The 15,941-nt window shown below is 46.9% G+C and overlaps 4 protein-coding genes across 4 annotated transcripts; all 4 read left to right on the top strand.

Annotated features, from left to right (window-relative positions):
- Positions 1-3,386: 3,386 nt before the first annotated feature.
- LOC131272673 (L-threonine 3-dehydrogenase, mitochondrial) lies at positions 3,387-5,859 on the top strand. The gene is made up of 3 exons (XM_058274495.1): positions 3,387-3,977; positions 4,780-5,304; positions 5,383-5,859. The coding sequence occupies exons 1-3, from the start codon at positions 3,839-3,841 to the stop codon at positions 5,787-5,789; spliced, it is 1,071 nt and encodes a 356-aa protein (XP_058130478.1). The 5' UTR covers positions 3,387-3,838; the 3' UTR covers positions 5,790-5,859.
- A 1,873-nt stretch (positions 5,860-7,732) lies between these two features.
- Positions 7,733-8,518, top strand: LOC131269906 (caspase-7-like). Its single transcript, XM_058272380.1, has one exon. The coding sequence runs from the start codon at positions 7,733-7,735 to the stop codon at positions 8,516-8,518; it is 786 nt and encodes a 261-aa protein (XP_058128363.1).
- Positions 8,519-9,151: 633 nt separating this feature from the next.
- On the top strand, positions 9,152-10,174 carry LOC131269890 (caspase-like). Its single transcript, XM_058272379.1, has 2 exons — positions 9,152-9,204; positions 9,278-10,174. Exons 1-2 carry the CDS (start codon positions 9,152-9,154, stop codon positions 10,122-10,124), a joined length of 900 nt encoding a protein of 299 aa, XP_058128362.1. The 3' UTR covers positions 10,125-10,174.
- A 964-nt stretch (positions 10,175-11,138) lies between these two features.
- LOC131269875 (prominin-1) lies at positions 11,139-15,607 on the top strand. Its single transcript, XM_058272376.1, has 7 exons — positions 11,139-11,147; positions 11,893-12,043; positions 12,131-12,201; positions 12,284-12,519; positions 12,653-14,674; positions 14,802-14,861; positions 15,389-15,607. Exons 1-7 carry the CDS (start codon positions 11,139-11,141, stop codon positions 15,570-15,572), a joined length of 2,733 nt encoding a protein of 910 aa, XP_058128359.1. The 3' UTR covers positions 15,573-15,607.
- The last annotated feature ends 334 nt before the right edge of the window (positions 15,608-15,941 follow it).

The raw sequence follows: 15,941 nt of genomic DNA, 5'->3' as shown, positions 1-15,941 counted from the left end.
TTATGATGATGTTAACCTCACCAACTTGAATGGTGATTATGTTCGTAACAAAAGGTCAATTGTGTCTGTGTGCATGCATTTCCCTGTGGCGCCCTAGAAATGGAGGTTAAAATGCATTATGCAGTGCAATCGTTCCATTGTTGCATACTCGATCATCTCGAATTCATCCATCGATCGATGTTATGGCTAGAGTTTAATGTAGATGCAGTGTCTAGATAACTAAATTTGAAGCAATATCTGTAGAGTCTGGTTTTAAAATGCATCCAAAATTTATAGAAATGTGGAATAAACTAGTGTTATGCTTAATGAATCTTTTCACGAGATTCATTCATATGAATCTTTCACCTAAGATTCATTCTGATGGATTAATGATTCTTTGCGGATTCGAATCTTCAAAGCTTAATGAATCTTTAGAAACCGTAATGATTCTTCATGAATCTTTCATGGAATCTGTCATCATCAGGATTCATGAATCCCTCGACGAAAGATTCATGAATCCCTTATAAGGCAGAGATTCATTCAAATCAATGAATCTGAATCAGATTTACTCAACTCTAGAATAATCCAATTTTTGTCTTATCCAAAATTAATCCTTTTCATCTCAATGCAAAAACTTTGGTTGTACAAAGTCAAGTTTGCAATTAATACTCGAATAATTGACTTTGATATTAAATTACATGGAAAAAAAACCCTGGAAATATTCTGAAACGACCTTTACGAAGAAAAACCCTTATTTATCATTTGGATTAAATGCATCACCCCGTCCAATCAGTTGATCCGTTCGTTTGCATTAAAGTAGGAAACACAACAGATTCTTCTTCCGCGTGGTATTAAATGTTAAATGGTACCAAAGGCCACCAAAGTCCACTTCCTAGAACTCTAAGAAAAACGATCTTCGAGGAAGCTCCACACCGAATGAGAATTAAAATTTAAACAACTCGTTAACTTGTCGCCCCAAAATTCTCACGCGATGCAATCAACCATCGGCCGTGATTGGGGCGCGCGATCATCAAAATCCGAAGATGCCTCGGAGATGAACGGGTACCAAACGATACTGTTTTCATTTTTTTTTTTTTATTCTGTGCAGCACCGTGTTCGGTATTGTTCACCTCCCCCCGAAAACGTGGGAAATTGGTGGTAGGTCGTGGGAACCGACCGACATCTAAATATGATGACACACGCTGGGTCGCATTGCGGCCTGGTGGAGGTTGCTGCCGGTCGAAGTTTGTGGTCAATGTCAGTCGTCGAACCTGTCGTATGACGTTCTTCGAACCGATGGAAGCGCACGCACGCACACACAGATGCTGGTCATTTTAGGAAAAAACAGAAACGAAACAATTATGTAAAACTGAAGCAAATAGTTGGTCCACAATAAGTCCACTCCCACCGTGACGCCCCGGTACACTGACGTCAATCATCGAACGATACGCAGCATAAACGACGATGCCTTAAAAATAACTCCCCGTGCGACACCTGATTGACAGCGGCGAAGCAGGGCGAAGGATGCACGAGATTTTCCAAACCCCCAATGCGTAATGCGCACTGGCGAGCGATAAACCATAAATATACTCGAAGGAAAACTGAACCGATGATTTGTTGACCGGAAGAAATGGAAAATAGAATAGGAAAATAAATAACGTTTAACCTTCAGGGTTTTGCTGGTAATGGGAACGAACATTACTAAAACATACACCCTAGTACAAGTGGACGGTTTGTGGAAAACATACTGATTACGGTGGCCTTTATGGCGGGACAAACCCTTGATTTTGATGTTTGTTGGCTTTTTCCCTTCGCCTTCCCGTTATCAGCGATGTTCATCGTGTTGTAATTAGTGCCATTTTGGGTTGTATTTAGCCCCGATTAATGCGACTCCGGCACCATTGCATCATCGTTTAGCTACCTACCGTTAGCTGTATCTCTCGCCCAAGAAGATCGACCCAACTGATCTTTAGTTACAGCTTTTGGTGACGCCACGCAAGGGAAGAGAAGGAAAAAAAATGTGGTGGAACAATTTTCCGCCAAGTGAACCACACACCTTGGCTTCAGGAAGGAGACGTTTTTTTCTTTCTGTTATGTCATCTGTTTCGAAGCGCAAAGAAGCGCCCGCGAGCGGTTGCGTAGGTAAATCATATGCATTTGCATTTCGACGCGTCGCGCAAGCCCTTGGCGATCCGGTTGCAAGCTCCAATGCGTTTCGTTTCGCTGACATTGAAGTCATCAATGATTTGTGGTGAGGCGGTTTGACAACACGTGCACGGCTTGCACTCTAAATGCACTGCATTTCGCACAAAGGGACACGCGCGCTGGTGTGTCCAACGTATTTTGAAGGTGTCGGAAGTACTTCAAAAATGTGAAATAGACGTGCAAAGGAAGAATTAAATAACGAACAGGTCGTGTTTGCCTACGCATTATTTGCCAACCTATTTAATAAATCTTTATTTTTAGTTTTGGTAATTGAGCGATTTGTCCTTTTTAGTTTATAACTTAATATTTGATTTGTTATTTAAACTGGTAGAACATGCATTTGAAAATGTTTCCCAACATAACGAAATTATATTTAACGAAGAAAAAATTAATCCAACGAAGAATTCAAAATTATACAATTCAGTTGTGAATTAAATTAATCCTTTAGATTTTTTCCGAAACAATTTTGACCAATTGACACCGCGTTCTGGCCGGCTTTGCTAAAACCTTCTCCAGTGTCATTAACGACGCCGTTTGGCAACTAAACATTCCACTAAAGCACTATAGAATACAACAAAAATGCTAATGCAAGCGCGATCGTTGAGTTGTCTCTTTCAGTCCCTCATTTTTGTTTTTTTCGTTGGGTTGCAACGAACCTGTTCTTAACTCACCCTCCCCACCCCCTCGAGCAAGTGGCGAGGAAGTGAGGGAATTTGTGCGTTGTTGCATCGAACCCCCGGGGTTGGGGGCTTGTTGCCATTGCCGGACACAAGGCCGACCGGTTGGTTAAGCAGGAAAAAGGGAGGAAGCGGTTCCTGGAGAGGAACTCTAACGCTGATCAAATCATATCACCGCCGTTCAACCCCTCGCTTGCGGACGAGCTTTCTCGTTCTCTCGCACGTGCGGAGGATGAATTAGCTGCGGCGACAGTAATATGAGTAAGGGAGGCCATCACACCCGCCAAACCTCAGACTTGGCGGGCCTGACAAAGTTGCGAACGGCGGTTGCGCCGCAAGGTTTGGTGGCGAAGGGGATGGCAAGGACTCCGATCGTCCGAGAGAGGACGGGGGGTATCCAAGTGCGGCATGACAACAACAACGGCGACACCACCCGGTTCGACCAAACACGAGAACACGCTGCCCGCGAAAGGAGACAGTCCCGAAGGGGACGTTAGTCAAAATCCGCGACTCGACCCAAACGGACTCGCGCTCTTCGACCGATCTCACGGTGCGACGAATCTCGACGTCGTTTCGTCCTTCCTCCATTGCGCACCCGTCGGACTGTGCGTGTGTGTGCGTGTTTGTGTCTTCTCTTCATCGCTCTCTACACCATCATTAGCTCCTCTTCTTCTTCACTTCCTTCGCGTGTTCGCTTTATCATTCCTCTTATCAAGCACGCCGAAGTGATCGTACCATCCTCACCTGATCGTGCTTGAGTTCTTTCGCGATTTCTTCTTCCCTTTTCTCTTGGGTCAGTTTGGAGCGAATCGCGGTTTTGTCTCTTGCGAAATTCTCATATCTTCTTCCGCGGGACGAGTGAAACGAGTCCTGCCAGAGAGAAGCTCCTAAACAGTAGCCTCTTGCGAATCTGCACCGGTACGGCTTCGGGAACTCCATCCAGCGGTCGCTAGTCGTTTTTCCTTCACCGCCCAAGGATGCTGCTACGTCGGGCAGGGCTCGCGCTTGGCGGTTCCTTACGCCAGCAGCTACAGCGCCACCCAATTCAGGAAGGTTCCCAGCTGCGATGGCTTTCAAACGGAAACCGGAAGACGCATCCCAAGATCCTCATCACAGGTAAGTCCAGATCTCCAACACATATGGAACATGACCCAGAGTCAACGAGAAAGTGTGCCCCACAATGGGTTCTCGTTACCCGCAGCATAAAGTGGAGTGGAATGTGAGAGCGAGGAAACCCGGCCGGGTTGAGCTAAATTGAGTGCTCAATTGAACGTAAATTGTGGTGCAAGGTTAGCAGCGTGTGCGTATCGTGCGGGCGGATGGTTGGCGTTGCTAGGCGAGACTGTGGTATCTAAGCAACCGAAGCTGGTTTAGGAGTTGTTTGACGGACCTTCTTCTCTTTGGCGGCAAACGTAGTAGGCGCGTCAAGTTCGTGGAACGATGAGATGGAGGAAACACGTTTTATCAATATGCGACGAGGAACACAGTGACGTTAGTGGTGCGACCGGTGTGTCCCTTCAGTTAAATCGCTTATTGTATTCGAATGATTGTGGAGTTGTCGATTAAGAATCTGCGTTGATCTGATAATTTACAGTCAAACATCTAAGATATTTTTATTGTTTTGCGCACGTTACCAAGAATTGGTTTATCACCGGAGTTTCGCAAAATTCACGAGAACCCGCCTGATATTAAGGAATTGATAAGAAACATTAATTCTATCAGTTGTTTCATGCGTATAGCTTCATTAGAAATTATAAAAAATTCACTCCTACCCCTATTCATTGGGCAGACAATGATAAGATAAGCTACTGAGAATTTTGCAAAAGAAATTTAGCTACAGCTGGACAAATAAGAGAGTGTATTAAATTGATCGTTCATGTTTGACTGTAATGCAAAAGTACTAAATATTATCCCACAGGTGGACTTGGCCAGTTGGGAGTCGAGTGTGCCAAACTGCTTCGCAGTCAGTACGGCGACGAAAGTGTCATCCTGTCCGATATCATCAAACCGAGCGACGCGATCGTCAACAGTGGCCCGTACATCTTTGCCGACATTCTGGACTTCAAGGGTCTGCAGAAGATTGTCGTCAACCACCGGGTGGACTGGATCATTCACTTTTCGGCCCTCCTCAGCGCGATCGGCGAGCAGAATGTGCCGCTGGCCGTGCGCGTCAACATCGAGGGAATGCATAACGTGCTCGAGCTGGCGAAGCAGTACAAACTGCGCATCTTCGTACCGAGTACGATCGGTGCCTTTGGTCCGGATAGTCCCAGAAGTCCGACACCCAACGTTACGATTCAGCGTCCCCGGACGATCTACGGTGTGTCGAAGGTGCACGCCGAGCTGATGGGCGAGTACTATCACCACAAGTTTGGGCTGGACTTCCGCTGCCTGCGGTTTCCGGGTGTGATCTCGAGCGATCCTCCTGGCGGTGGCACGACCGGTAAGATTAGGCAAACGCCTTCTATTTGATGTCCTCAGAAGTAAACTCATAATCTCTTTCTCTGTGTTTCACGTAAAGATTACGCCGTTGCGATATTCTTCGAGGGCCTGAAGACGGGCAAATACCAATGCTACCTGAAGCCGGACACGCGCCTTCCGATGATGTACATCGAGGATTGTCTGCGCTCACTGCTGGAGTTCATGACTGCCCCAGAGGAGCAGCTAAAGCGCCGGGTGTACAATGTCACCGCCATGTCGTTCACGCCCGAGGAGCTGGTCGACAAGCTGGCCAAATATATCCCGGAGCTGCACGTGAGCTATCGCCCCGACAGCCGGCAGCTCATTGCCGACTCGTGGCCGCAGATTTTCGACGACTCCGAGGCTCGCCAGGACTGGGGCTGGCAGCACAAGTATGATCTGGACAGACTTGTCGACTTGATGGTGCGAGATGTGACCGAGAATTACATCAAGAAGGCACCACAATAATATGTTTCTCAGATCTATGGGATCAATAAAAAGTATATACTTCAAGTAAGCATTTAATCATTTAAGTGACAAGGATAAAAGATCTAGTGCAATGTTTGCTAAAGTTTATATGAAAGAAATCAACAAGGAAAAAGTAGTTATGATTATAAAGCCGTTCGAAAAAAAGAATAGTTTTGCTTGGAAATGTATCTACAGGTTGTGTGGTTGTGAAATTTCAAATCGATTCTACACTGGATCACATGTCGTGATTGATTGAGATTGTATAAATAATTAGTTCCGATGACATGCAAATTTCATTGAATTTGATAATAAACCAACAGCTTCCTGCAAATTTTGTTTATTTTTAATTAATCCTTATCACAGGATTGATAACATTGTCGTTGTACCAAATGATATAAAATTGAGCCAACTTCAAGTATTACACAGTCGTGCACCGAAAATACAACCGACCACAGTTGAAAAAGCCTCCTAAAAATGGGAACCCCCGGAGAAAACGACCTCTGTTACAAAACGTCTCATAGATATCGAGGCAAAGCATTGGTGATAAATTATACAGAAAATAGACTTGGTTCGGAAAAGGATACTAAAGACGTCGTAGAGGTTTTGAAGAAACTGCAGTTTAATGTGCAAGTTGGAATTGATCTAAAGGAACGGGACCTATTGGAATTGCTTGAAAATGTGGCTGATGAAGATCATAGCGATAGTGATTGCTTTGTGATGGTGGTGATGGCTCACGGAAGCAAAGAAAAGATACAAGTCGGAAAATTTGATGTCGCTGTCGACAGATTATGGCAAAATTTCGTCGGAAACAACTGTCCATCACTCAAAGGAAAGCCTAAGCTGTTCTTCATTCAAGCGTGTCGAGGATCTCTTGTAGAGACGGCACCAGTACAAAAGAAGAAAAATGGGGAAGATGCCGCTCCACCTGGGAGCAACGAGGAAAGTTTTATCCTTCCCATGCATGCTGACCTGTTGATGATGTACGCGACCTACTACGAATATGTTGCGATCCGGGATGAAGAACAAGGCGCTTGGTTCATTCAATCACTGTGTAAAGTGCTGAACAGGGACATACGACAAACGGAGCTTCTTTCGCTGCTGACGGATGTTTCATATCAAGTCGTATTCGAATATTCACGCAATTCCGGTCAAATGGGCGAATGCACGCTACAAATACCTATGATAACATCAATGTTAACTAAAAAGTTTTATTTTGTTGAAAAGGATGTCCCAGCTGTAAAGGAAAGTAATGAATAGTGCTTAAAAGATAAATAAACGGAGGTGAACAAACACGCACGCCTCCAATTTAGATTGGTTTGGCTAATTTCATGCTTCAACTCCATATGTTTATGTTTATGATATTGTCATAGGGACAAAGACTTTATATATCGGCTTATATCGGCTCCTCCATTGTCACTCCTCACATACCGAGCCAAAACTCCTCCTGAGCATCTTCCTCTCGAACACAGCTAAGAGGGTTTCGTCAGCTTTATAATTATGAAGTTATTCGAAAAAACGAATGGTTTTACTTAGAAATTTATCTACGGGTTGTGTGGCTGTGGAAATTCAAATAGATTTTAAACTGACGAGATTCTCCTGACATCGTCGTACCGACCAAGCCAGGACGCAATATCAGTCGATATCCAGCATATTAGACGTTACTATCGGCATATTATCGGCGAACGAGACACAATCTTGCCCGGGCGTCACAGCAATGATGCAGCATAGGTTGAGCTTAGTTAGTTCCGATAAAAAGTGAATCTGAATTCAACTTGATAATAAACCAAAAGCTTTCTGGAAATTTTGTTTGTTTTTAATTAATCCTTATCACGGGATTGATTAGATTGGCGTTGTACAAAATGATATAAAATTGAGCCAACTTCAAGCATAACACAGTCGTATCCCGAAAATACATGCGACTATAGTTGAAACCTTTCCTTGAAATGGAATCCCCTGGAGAAAACGACCTGTGTTACAAAACGTCTCATAGATCGCGAGGCAAAGCATTGGTAATAAATTATACAGTGAATAGAGATGGTTCGGAAAAGGATACTCAAGACGTCGAAAAGGTTTTGAAGAGCCTGCAGTTTGATGTGCGAGTGGAACATGATCTAAAGGAAATGGAGCTATTGCTTTTGCTAAAAGAAGTGGCTAACGAAGATCATACCGATAGTGACTGCTTTGTGATGGTGGTGATGGCGCACGGAGGAAAAGAAAAGATAATGGTTGAAGGATTCGATTTCGCTGTCGACAGATTATGGCAAAATTTCGTCGGAAACCGCTGTCCAGGACTCATAGGGAAGCCTAAGCTGTTCTTCATTCAATCGTGTCGAGGATCTCTACAAGAGAAGGACCAGGACGGAGTAATTCAGAAGGATGCCGCTCCAGTTGCTTGCAACGAGGAAAATTTTGTCCTTCCCATGCATGCTGATCTGTTGGTGATGTACGCGTCGTACTACGAATATGTTGCGTACCGGAATAAAGATGACGGCTCTTGGTTCATCCAAGCGCTGTGCAACGTGCTGAGCAGGGACATACGACAAACGGAGCTTCTTTCGCTGCTGACGGATGTTTCATATCAAGTCGTATTCAAGTATTCAATGCGTTCCGGTCCTGAGGGCAAACGCATGCTACAAATACCTATGATAACATCAATGTTAACTAAAAAGTTTTATTTTGTTGAAAAGGATGTCCCAGCTGTAAAGGAAAGTATTTGTCTCTGTGTTTGATATTGTCATAGGGACAGTGACTTTGATTAAAATAAATCTTTTGCATTGTATTTGGATAAATATCGAGAGTGAAAGAAATAGTTTTCTAAAGCACCCTGTGCTGTGGTGAAATGTTTCATGAAATGTTTTGAATGGTTATGTTTCATTGGAAATAATTCCATTTGAAAATGCATATCGAGCAACTGAATTTCTGAACGTTCGGAATCATTTATTGAAAATTGTTTGATGCCCATGAGATACAGTTTTATTCAAAACTGATGTTATTCTATCAATTTAATCGTACCATTCTTTCTATGGCTTTGTTTTTATCTTTTTAACAGAAACAAATGTTCCAATGGATTCCCAACGACAAAGCCATTGGTTCTCAGAACGAACCAATGCCTGATAAGTGTATTTTATCGCGCACCAAATGACATTGCCGATACAATCAATGACTCTCGCCGTCGTTTTGCGGACAGCTAATACAAAGACCGCGAATGCTTACGTGCTAGATAACGTTTATCGCGCGATGTTGAGTCAGCTGGCTTGTTATCAACGCTACTACCTGGCCCGATGGTATAAGGCAGGACAGTTCAGTCGCATACAGGAAGCCAGAAAGTGAAATTACGTGCGCTACCGGAACTATCGAGTGCAATGGGGTCGAACCACAAAACGCCGGACGAAGTGGATACTAGGATGATGGGCCAGTGAGTAACCAAACACACCCACTGTCAGCGGGGGCCAGACATTGGTAGTCAATCACACTCTGTCCAATCGCAGGTCAACGCTGATAACTAATGTGCGAAGTTCAGTGGCAGGCCCGGCGCAACCGGTTGGCGAAGCAGATGATACAACATACAACATGCGGCACCGACGACGCGGAATCGCCGTCGTTATCAATCAAGTGCAGTTCAGAGGGATGAAGCAGCGCGAAGGCAGCAACCGAGATAGGGATAAAATTTGTGCTGCCTTGGAGAAGCTACACTTTCAGGTGGAGGTGTTCGAAGATCTGTCTCGGGAGAAGTTGTTCTCCTCGCTGCAGCTCATCGCCGACGTGGATCACAAGCAGCATGACTGCCTGGTGGTGGTGGTGATGACCCACGGCTCGGAGGATGTGCTGCACGCGAGTGATAGCACCTACAAGGTCGACCGGCTGTGGGAGCTGTTCCTGGGCAATGCCTGCCCCTCACTGCTCGGGAAGCCGAAGCTGTTCTTCATCCAAGCGTGCCGAGGGGAAAAGTTCGACGAGGGTGTCTTGCTGCAGGTGGACTCGATCGTCACGGATACCGTGGACGCACGGGGGACTAAGGAAGGTCCACCGTCGCTACTATACGTCATACCTACCATGGCCGACCTGCTGGTGATGTACTCCACCTACAAGGGCCACTACTCGTGGCGAAATCCATCCAACGGTTCCTGGTTCATTCAGTCCCTCAGCTCGGAGCTGGCCGAGAATGGCGACCGGATGGAGTTGCTGCAGTTGCTGACCACCGTTTCGCGCCGGGTCGCCTACGATTACCGGTCGTACGTGCCGGACAACGCCAGGATGGACGCGATGAAGCAGATGCCGTGCATCGTGTCGATGCTTACCAAAGCCCTCTACTTCACGCCGCACCAACCGTCGTAAGCTCTGTGATACCTTTTGTGCGTCGATGTTGGAGTAGCATTTCCAAACGTGTGAATAAAGTGTACGATACAACAACAGCTACCAGGTTGTCCGAGTGTATTTGTCCGTGCCGTGGGGTGGTTCCAATTTCACCAAATGTTCTAACTCTGCAGCACGTGCGACGCATCGTTCGAGTAGAGTGTACTTTGAGGTAATCCGGTTGCTAGTACCAGCCCCTCGAGACTGTCGTTTTCATTCGGCCCAGCACTTCGTCGATCTGCGTGGGCGCACTCGAATTGCAACCTGGTATTGCTTTGAACGAGCAAAGCCCTTTTCGGTGGATCCAGTGTTCCACCGTCTTTCGAAACGAGAAGCCGTCGCGGTTCGGTTGAAGTTGAGTGGTTTCATACAAGTTCCATCGCGTTGTGCTTTAGGGATACATTCTCAATGGAAAATACTACCGCAAGCCAATTCAACGGAGGCAGAATCGAGGGAGAACGCGATTGATTTCGGTAGTGTACTATAACCCGCTGTAGCTGTTTCCATCAAGTTTATCTCTGTTCATAAACGCTGAACGTAGGTTTCAACCTCTAACCCGGGATCAAACGAGGGAGTTATTGGACCTTCAAGAATATCGCGTTGACTCGCTTAAAAAAGAACCACATTTTTTTATGATTTCAATAAACACCTCTGTGGGCATAATCTAATTAGCGCCCCTGCCAGTCGACGTGTCCGGTGCGTGTGCAAGCGAGCCATTTATGCTGCAGTTCGGTCTTTAAAAGAGGGTCTTGCAACATTTATTGAACCGAAGCGAATCGATCTTGAAGCGCGTTGGCTAATCGTTAACTGAAAATTGACCGCCCAAGATCCAAACCATACTCCTAGACATTGCTCCATCCCCAGAAGCATGTGCTCATATGAAGCGTCCGTGGCGATAAGTGTAGACAACCGAACGCGTGGTTGCCCTGCGTTTCCTCAAAGATCAATATTCAGAATGACATCCATATACTATCGATTGAGTTTGCCGTTGGTAAAATGATATCGGTAAAGTATTGCTTCAAGAAGGCAGCCAGCCACTCGGCGGAAAGTGATATATAGGAAAGGATCCGCGTGCAAATGCAAGTTAACAAATCTGACCCAAGTGAAGTCGTACGAAGTTCTTGCTGACCAAAAAGTGCACTCGGCGAAATGTGATACCGAAACGGACGTGGACTGTTTTGAGGCTTAGTAAATTCTTATAAAGTTGTGATAAGTTATGGGTTGAACTCTTACTTTGTAAACGACGCACCAGATGGAGGGGAGTATTTTGAGGAGTAGGCTTTGTTTTCTTCTTTTGATCTAAGCATTCTGAATTTTGCAAGTATAGACAAGATTATCCAACAACCTGTCGATAAGCCTTGCCTGTTACTGACATATGCTTATCGCACACGAGGTAGAGTTTGTTACGACACATCTCTGTGGTATCTTGACCGATACAGTTACCATAGGACACGGTGGTTTCTGCGAACTTGATAACAAAGATAAACGCCTGATGATGTCACAAAAACAGTAACCACAATATTTCTGCGAATGTGTCTTATCATTTGGTTTGATTTTATCCCAAAACAGAAATGTAAACCGTACATCGAATGTCGTCAATTGAATAGATCTTCCAAGAAAGGGTTTGGAAGAGATTTTGCACTGCGCACTGCCTTCGTTGATAAGCGATGGTGAGTACGTCTCAAAGGTAGACAAAGTTTCAATTGCGTTATCTCCGGTACACTAACTAATACCCGGTTGATTTGCTCAGGAGCAAACGACAATTGTGCCACAGGACTATCCGGAGCCTGTGGCGACCGAGAACTACATCATTCCCACGCTAGGACTTCACCACGGATCGTTCGTGTTCTCCTATCTCTCCACGTTCCTGTCCTACATTACACCCTACGATCTGCCTGTAGGTAAGTCGCTTCTGCCACACGCTGCCTCTCGTGACAACCCTGTTTGCTGCCGTGTGCGGGGTCCGGGTCGTCAAGTCTTGATAAAAGTCTACTGCATTCTAGAGCTGCTGCGCGATGCGTTCCACACGAAGGTGTCCTTCCTTCAGCTCATCCTTGAGGTGAGTATGCCAACAGGAGATGGAGATCTTTTTATAAAGCACGGTAACGTACATCAGCAATGATAAAACTCTTCGCTCGCAGGCACTGAAGGTGGAATCGGGCTACATCTGCTTGATAGCGATCTTCTTTCTGATCTCGCTCATTCCACTCTGTTACACGATCGCGTGGGGCTGCGCGAAAGAGCCGGACGATGATCTCAATCCGGGTCCGACGGTGGACGCCATCATTCAGGCGGAAGAACTTTCCCTCGAGGAATCGCTGCACTGTCGGAGAAGTTTTCTCTGGTTCATGTTGCAGGTCATCATTCTTCTGCTAATGTAAGTAGATTGCAAAAATTTTCAGGTATTAAGGTATAGAAGCTTTCGATAAGATTAGGAGACGGGGTGTGTGAACTGCGGTTTAACTTAACGTTATCATTTTCGTTGAAATCGTCTAATCGTACCTTTCCAGTGCCGGTGTGATAGCAATGTTTGTCACCAACGAACAGATAGCGTCGGCCATCGATCAGACGCCAGATATAGTGCGTTCGTCGATGCTGGACGCGGCCACCTTCCTGCACGACGCCGAAGCTCAGATCCGGTTCGTGATAACCGAGGGTCTGGCGACGGCAACCGAGCGCATCCGTCAGGACCTGGACGGTGTGGACAAGCTGCTGGGCGAACCGATTCAGCACCACCTGGCGCTGTTTACCGGTATCGACATCATATTCGAGTCGATCATCGATATCAGTACGAGCAGCAGTAACTTGTCGCGTCGCATCCATCTGCTGCAGGATGCTCTGGCGAGGGCGGCCAAAATCTCGTACGAGGCCGAGTACCGGTTGGACGAGCTGCAGATACAGTTGTCGGTGCTACAACGACAGTGCACCTTTCGCGATCGGCCTCTTTGTGATACCTTGCGTATCAGAAACTTTGAGGACACGGGGTTGATCGAGCGGTTAAGGAAGTTGCAGGGCGACAAAACGCTCGCCAAATTGATGGCGATGGGTGAGGCGGGAAAGAACAGCAGTATGCACGCCCTGACACATGAGCTCACGGCGGCGAGGTCCATCTTTCGAGGGTATGCGGCAGATGTACGGAATGCCACTGAGGACGCTGCCGACCGTATCCAGGAGCACCTAGAGGAGCTCGTCAACGAGACGCACGCGAGTGTGGCCATCCTCACGGAGACAGTGGGAGCGCTGGTGGCCAGAGTAAACCGGACGGCAAACTTCTCCGACAGCTTCTTCGATCGGTACCGCGAAATCGGGGCGATTTTGTGGTTGTCTGGACTGGCCGCAACCATTATGACGTTGCTCGTTACGCTGATCCTCCTGAGTGCGCTCAGCTGTGGTTGTTGTCACGCGGACAGTAAAGCCGGAATCACGCTGATTCTCGGTGCGGTGTGCATCTGTATTGCCAGCTTGGCGTTGTCTGGGTTCGCCATGCTCGAGATGTTATTGGGAGCCCACGGGCAGGTGTTCATCTGCCATCCGTTGTACAACGAACCAAGCTATACCGTGCTTCAGAAGTTGATCGACAAACCGGGTTTGATATACCCGAAGGAACCTCAGCATGGGATCATCGGAGAGCTGCTACGTCAGGCCAGTCCTAACGGCACTCAGTGGCCCCGTCCTGTGCAAGTATCGCTCTCGAGTGCTCTCAACGAGTGTGAGCAGGGTCGTGGATCATTCGCCACCTTCCAGCTGGATGGACTGGTCAACCTGTCCTCCACCTCTTCAGCGGATCATCGCCAATGGTCAGGATTAACCGGAGCGATCGAAGGTATCGGAGCGGGTGAGGAACCGTTCGTAGGTTTCACCGTGCGCATCCAAACCATCCTCGAGGATATGCTAACCGATTCCGACCTCAATCTCACCGGGACGCGCATGGAGCTGACGCAACTCTCACCCGACAAAGACGTGCTCACGTTCATCGACCAGCTGCAGCGCGTTTCAGCCCAAATCCAGGATGTAGCCACCTCGAGTCGCATGACCACGCTCGGTTCTCGAGCCAAACGGCTGCAGCTGTCCCTGCTCGTGCCGCTCGAACAACTCCGCGGTGACATCGTGTACCACTTGACGGCGCTGGAGCTTCAACTCTCCCCCTGGGCGACGCAGGTCAACAAGAGTCTCTCGCATCTCCGCAGTGCCCAGGCATTCCTCGACGGTGAAGCGGCCGAAATCTGCTTCAACCGAAGCGATCTCTACCGAGCGCGGCTCCGGGCGCACCTGGACGCCTACCGGAACTATACGACCGTCGTGCTGCATGACCGTTGTGCCAGCTGTCGACCGCTGTTCGACATCTTCGATGCACTGCGCATGCTCTTCTGTCACCACATCATGGATCCGATGAACGGACTCTGGTTTTCCAGCTTCCTGTGCCTCTTCCTGTGGGCCGCAGCGACACCCCTTTCGTTGATACTATCCTCCACCTATCGCCGGTTGGAGATACTCTCCAGCAAGCTTCAGCATTCCAACAGCAATCGGTACAAGTGAGTCGAAGGGTTGTCAAAAGTTTTGAGTAGCCCTTTGGGATAGAATTATCATATAATTTTTGATCGTTGATGCAATGTTACTCATGCTCTGACCTAATATCTTCTACTATTGTCGTCCCAACAGCTCTAGGACTTCCGTTCAACGTGAAGATCAACGGGAGTCGAGCCACTGGTCAACGCAACGGTAAGTGACCCCGACCAGATCCTCCACTGTTCGTTCTCCAAAATCCGTAGCCGTAGAAACTAATGATCATCATTTTTCCACCCTTCCACTCTCATGCCATCGCCATCCTCAACCATCACCGAATTGGCCAACAAAATTGGAACGAAATTCACAAAACCAGCGCCACCGTCAATGTCATGCCGGATATAGATAGGTCCAATTGGTAACCCGATGGAATTATCGCGAAATTCTCGGAAGTCTAACATTAAAACAAATGTACACCGATTGCCTGCTTAGATCTAGTCTTGTGACACGTACATCCACACACACACACATACGTACACACACTGCCATTCCGAAGCAGGACGCCATTGTTGACGGCTCCAGTAAAACCGAAACGCCCCAAAAGCAAAACACTGAACCGGTCACCTCACGGAGCACGCCCAGGCCACACGGACACACGAACGATGTTTTTCTTTCTCTTCCCCTCCGCCGCGGGATGCATTTTCATCCCCGTCAACCCCGAATCTCTCCCCCCCAACGGGCAGATCCGTCTCGGTGCACGTGAACGCGATGGCGGAGTCCAGCACCGACGAGGAGTACATCGGACCCGGCGAGTCGTCGGACGATGTCGCGAACGCCGAGGACGAGGATGGCGCCGTCGTTATTGAGTACATCGAGCTGCAGTACGAGAACGGTGATCCCCTGGACTATCACGAGAGTTTGATATGATCGTGCTGGCGTGAAGAGGTGACGAACGAGTGCGCGAGTTGTGAATATTTGTCGTTGGTTTTTTTTTTGCGAATAAAGATATCGTTAACCGAAATGTAATTTACGCCTTCTCTACGTTCTATTTTCATGCCTTTGTGATTGGTTTAAAGAGTGCTGATAATAGATTTTATAATCACAAGAACATATCAGTTGAAACTCATCGTTCTCATGACATAATCGACAATTGGATCGCTTTAACCATTATTAGCTAGAATGAGTAATGTTATTAAAATAGTAAGAAATTACACGGACAAAATTTCTATTACTCGTGTTGACTTTTTCGATCATTCATTGAAACATTCATCAAAACACGAGACGATAAATCAACAC

Source organism: Anopheles coustani, chromosome 3, assembly GCF_943734705.1.
Source record: "Anopheles coustani chromosome 3, idAnoCousDA_361_x.2, whole genome shotgun sequence".
NCBI classification, from domain to species: domain Eukaryota; kingdom Metazoa; phylum Arthropoda; class Insecta; order Diptera; family Culicidae; genus Anopheles; species Anopheles coustani.
The sequence above is the reverse complement of the archived record's forward strand: the minus strand, read 5'-3'. Positions and strand labels throughout refer to the sequence as shown.

Bases quoted from the DNA above. Each gene is read 5' to 3' on its own strand.
- LOC131269906 (XM_058272380.1), top strand. From the start codon at position 7,733: ATGGAATCCCCTGGAGAAAACGACCTGTGTTACAAAACGTCTCATAGA.
- LOC131272673 (XM_058274495.1), top strand. From the start codon at position 3,839: ATGCTGCTACGTCGGGCAGGGCTCGCGCTTGGCGGTTCCTTACGCCAG. The intron at 3,978-4,779 runs GTAAGTCCAGAT...ATTATCCCACAG, and splicing joins TCCCAAGATCCTCATCACAG to GTGGACTTGGCCAGTTGGGA. The intron at 5,305-5,382 runs GTAAGATTAGGC...TTTCACGTAAAG, and splicing joins TCCTGGCGGTGGCACGACCG to ATTACGCCGTTGCGATATTC.
- LOC131269890 (XM_058272379.1), top strand. From the start codon at position 9,152: ATGGGGTCGAACCACAAAACGCCGGACGAAGTGGATACTAGGATGATG. The intron at 9,205-9,277 runs GTGAGTAACCAA...GTCCAATCGCAG, and splicing joins GATACTAGGATGATGGGCCA to GTCAACGCTGATAACTAATG.
- LOC131269875 (XM_058272376.1), top strand. The intron at 12,044-12,130 runs GTAAGTCGCTTC...TCTTGATAAAAG, and splicing joins ACCCTACGATCTGCCTGTAG to TCTACTGCATTCTAGAGCTG. The intron at 12,202-12,283 runs GTGAGTATGCCA...CTTCGCTCGCAG, and splicing joins TCCTTCAGCTCATCCTTGAG to GCACTGAAGGTGGAATCGGG.